General features: G+C 40.5%; 1 protein-coding gene across 1 annotated transcript in view; it reads left to right on the forward strand.

Moving 5' to 3' along the window:
* Positions 1-3,774, forward strand: part of LOC107573634 (ral guanine nucleotide dissociation stimulator-like) — a 41,207-nt gene that overhangs the window by 24,725 nt on the left and 12,708 nt on the right. Inside the window, exons 6-8 of the mRNA XM_016260075.1 lie at positions 109-297; positions 1,405-1,482; positions 2,418-2,504. Of these exons, the coding sequence (XP_016115561.1) occupies positions 109-297; positions 1,405-1,482; positions 2,418-2,504 (354 nt within the window). The remainder of the gene's footprint in view (positions 1-108; positions 298-1,404; positions 1,483-2,417; positions 2,505-3,774) is intronic.

Raw genomic sequence — 3,774 nt, forward strand, 5'->3', positions numbered from 1 at the left:
CACACACACACACACTCTCTCTCACACACACACACACACACTCACACACCCACACACACGTCTGATTGCTGGTTTACTGTTGATTTTAAGACCCTTTTCTTTTCTCAGGAGTGTCGGATCTTGAAGAACTTCTCGTCTCTGCGTGCGATTCTGTCTGCGCTGCAGTGTAACCCAGTTCACCGGCTCAAGAAAACATGGGACGAAGTGTCACGAGAAAACATTCGCATCTTCCAGGAGCTGTCAGAGATATTCTCTGATGAGAACAACCACTCGCTGAGCCGAGAACTGCTGATAAAGGTACCACACGTGTGTGTGTGTATAATACTAATAATAATAATGTTTGATTTATATAGCTCCTTTCCCAAGCTCAAGGACGCTTCACAATGACAATAGCAAATAAACAATCATTCCGTGCATAATCACTTATGTGGACAATAGACATTCGCCCAAGTCCAAGACGTGCGATTGCAGTTGCATATCACAATAGTAGTGCAAACAATCAAATTCAAACAGAGAACCATAAGAGTTTAAGAAGAAACGCATTATGACCGGTTGTATTGGTTGAACAGATGAGAGATGAGAACAGATGAGTTTAGACTTAAATTCATGCAGTGTGGTTACTGTCCTAAGAGACAGAGAAAGAGAAAGATCGGCCTCCCATAAATGATAGGCAAAATCTCGGTACACGAGGCTGGATGTGATGAATGCATGTACTAATGATTCAGCGTCTTTTGGGCTGACGAAGGATTGGAGTTTGGCAATATTTATTTAGATATTTTAGAGAGTTTACTAATATAAGCATCTAGGTTTAAAGGGTTAGTTCACCCAAAATTGAAACTTCTGTCATTAATTACTCACCATCATGTCGTTCCAAACCTGTAAGACTTCGGAACACAAATTAAGGTATTTGTGATGAATTCCAAGAGCTCTCTGATCCTCTCATAGACAGCAAGCATCCTAACACCATCAAGGCTCAGAAACATAGCAAGGACATCGTTAAAATAATCCACGTGACATCAGGGGTTCAACCGTAATTTTAGGAAGCTACAAGAATACTTTTTGTTAATAATTAATAAATAATAATGGCCCGAGAACTGAGCCCTGAGGAACACCCTGTTTGAGTAAAACAGTGGGAGATTTATAGTTATGCATGGTGATGTAGTATTGTCTATCTGTCAAATAGGAGGAAAACCAGGATAACGCAGCTCTGGAGATGCCATTGAGTATGTGCATGAGTAATAAATTAGGACAGATAGTATTAAAAGCTGAGCTGAGATCGAGTAATAAGAGGAAAGATTGCCCGAGTCACCAGAAAGTAGAAGGTCATTAATAATCCTTACTAAAGCAGTTAGCGAGTGTGTGAGAGAGTGTGTGTGATATTTACTGCTTGTATTTCTTTGGCAGGAGGGAACGTCCAAATTTGCCACTCTGGAGATCAACCCTAAGCGAGCGCAGAAACGACAGCAGCCGCAGAGAGATCTGGTGAGACATTCAGAGTCCGTGATGGACGATGATCCACACCAGCAGCTGCTCTCAGATCATGCAGTACAGATTCATTGAGCTTCATGCTGACACCGTATCATTACTACAGGAACTATAAACACTCCAGCAGGGGATTCATATCTATCCGTCTGTCTATACACTACATGGCCAAAAGTATTGGCACCCCCTTCTAATGAACAGGTTTGACTACTTTAGTCATTTCCATGAGTACAAATCTTAATGTTTAAGCACATAATGCTATTCTTGGGAATTGTGTGATTCTAATTTTACAGCAACAGTTTGGACAGGACCCTTTTCTATTCTAACATGACGATGCCTCTGTGTATAAGGCAAGGTTAAAAAAGAAATGACTGATTGAGTCAGTGTGGAAGAGCTTGACTGGTCTACAGAAACCTCTGCTGTGACTTTAAATGCAGGCCTTGAAATGAGCCAAAAACTCTTCACCAAACACCAGTGACTTGTACATATGGCTACAGTCATTTTAGACACTTCCAAAACTGTTGCAACAGAGATAGAATTACCATTTTTATTATGTTTACATCTTTGTTGCCAAAGTTTTGGAAGTGCCTTTTTCTGTTCTAAAGAAGGCACTTCCAGAAGGACAATACTTTTGTCCATATAGTGAATGTACAAGTCACTGGTGTTTGGTGAAGAGTTTTTGGCTCGAGGTCTGGATTTAAAGTCACAGCAGACCGGTCCAGTTCTTATAAAATTTGAAGCACGCAATTCCCTGGAATATCATATGCTTCAACATTAAGATTTGTACTCATGGAAATGACTAAAGTAGTCAAACCTGTTCATCAGAAGTGGGTCTCAATACTTTTGGCCATGTAGTGTATATAAATTGTTCCCGTCTGTCGTCTGATGTGGTGTTTTATTCTGCTGAACTCTCAGAACGATGGTTTTTGTTTCAGACTGTGATGCAGGGGACGATTCCTTACCTGGGAACTTTCCTGACGGATCTGGTCATGATGGACACGGCCATGAAAGACTATCTGGACGTGAGTCTCTCTTAACAGACACGCTCATCACATCAAGCACATGGGACACTTTCCTCCTTTCTATCCACTGTGTTCATAAAATAAATCATTTTTCTTCCCGCTGTACTGAAATCATGCTGAACTGTTGACCTTAAAGGGGCCATGACATGGATTTTTTAAATTATTTTAATATGTTCCTTGAGGTTTACTTATAATGTTAAATGTTGCACTTTTGAACTGAAATGTGTGTTGGCAGTGTGTGTACACAACCACTCTATAATGATAAAAATCCACCCAGTGGTTTTTTAAAATCCCCATAAATCATAAGCAGTGTCTCAGATCAAGCTGTTCTGACATTCTTGGCGTAGGTTTGCACAGGCCCCTCCCACGACTACTGTTTCAATGCCGGAGCAGGTATAGATGTAATAATGTTGTTGGATGTAATAATGAACAGCAGTCGTCATTTACTCCCGACATCTGAGCCGCTGAAGACGCAGTGGATTAATTTGGTTTTTAAAGGGAATGTGCTCCCCAATCTACCTAAATGTGCTTATTTTCACGCGAATCATTCATGATCCAGCTTCACCTACAGAAGACATGAGTATAAGGTATTTTTATGAATCTTTGTAAATCGCCTTTCCTAATAATGTGCTAATTAGCAAGTTCTGCGGCTAAAGTTAAGAGTCTCTCAGAGAATAGCTGTCACCCCACAGAAGAGAGGGGTGGGGTCAGCAGAGCTCATTAGCATTTAAAGGGACATGCACCGAAACTGCTCGGTTGTTTTTGACAAGGTAAAGAGGGTGTTATTTTGCACTACCATTGAGAAATTTTAACTAAAGTATGTTATAGACTCATTAATGTCATGTAAATGTAAATGTAAGACCCTAAAGAATCATATCAACTTGTGGAAAATGGGCATCCAGTGACCCTTTTAATAAAGGTTTTTGCACGAAAAAAACAAATAAATATGTGGGAAAATTATTATTTTCAACCCTCATTCTGACCCTCTTTTCGCCTTAAAGGCGTGTCCTTTAAGGCTTGTCAGTAATCAGCCGCTGTTGTGATTGGCTAATGTCACTGCATAGGACACAGTATTAACGCCCCACACTATTGCATGCAAGTGTTTTGACAACATGATCACAATAAAACAGCTGCAGTCAGTAAATCATAAGCAGTGTCTCAGATCAAGCTGTTCTGACATTCTTGGCGTAGGTTTGCACAGGCCCCTCCCACGACTACTGTTTCGATGCCGGAGCAGGTATAGATGTAATAATGTTGTTGGATGTAATAA

This window comes from Sinocyclocheilus grahami, unplaced genomic scaffold (genome assembly GCF_001515645.1).
Source record: "Sinocyclocheilus grahami isolate Dianchi unplaced genomic scaffold, SAMN03320097.WGS_v1.1 scaffold1988.1, whole genome shotgun sequence".
NCBI classification, from domain to species: Eukaryota; Metazoa; Chordata; class Actinopteri; order Cypriniformes; family Cyprinidae; genus Sinocyclocheilus; species Sinocyclocheilus grahami.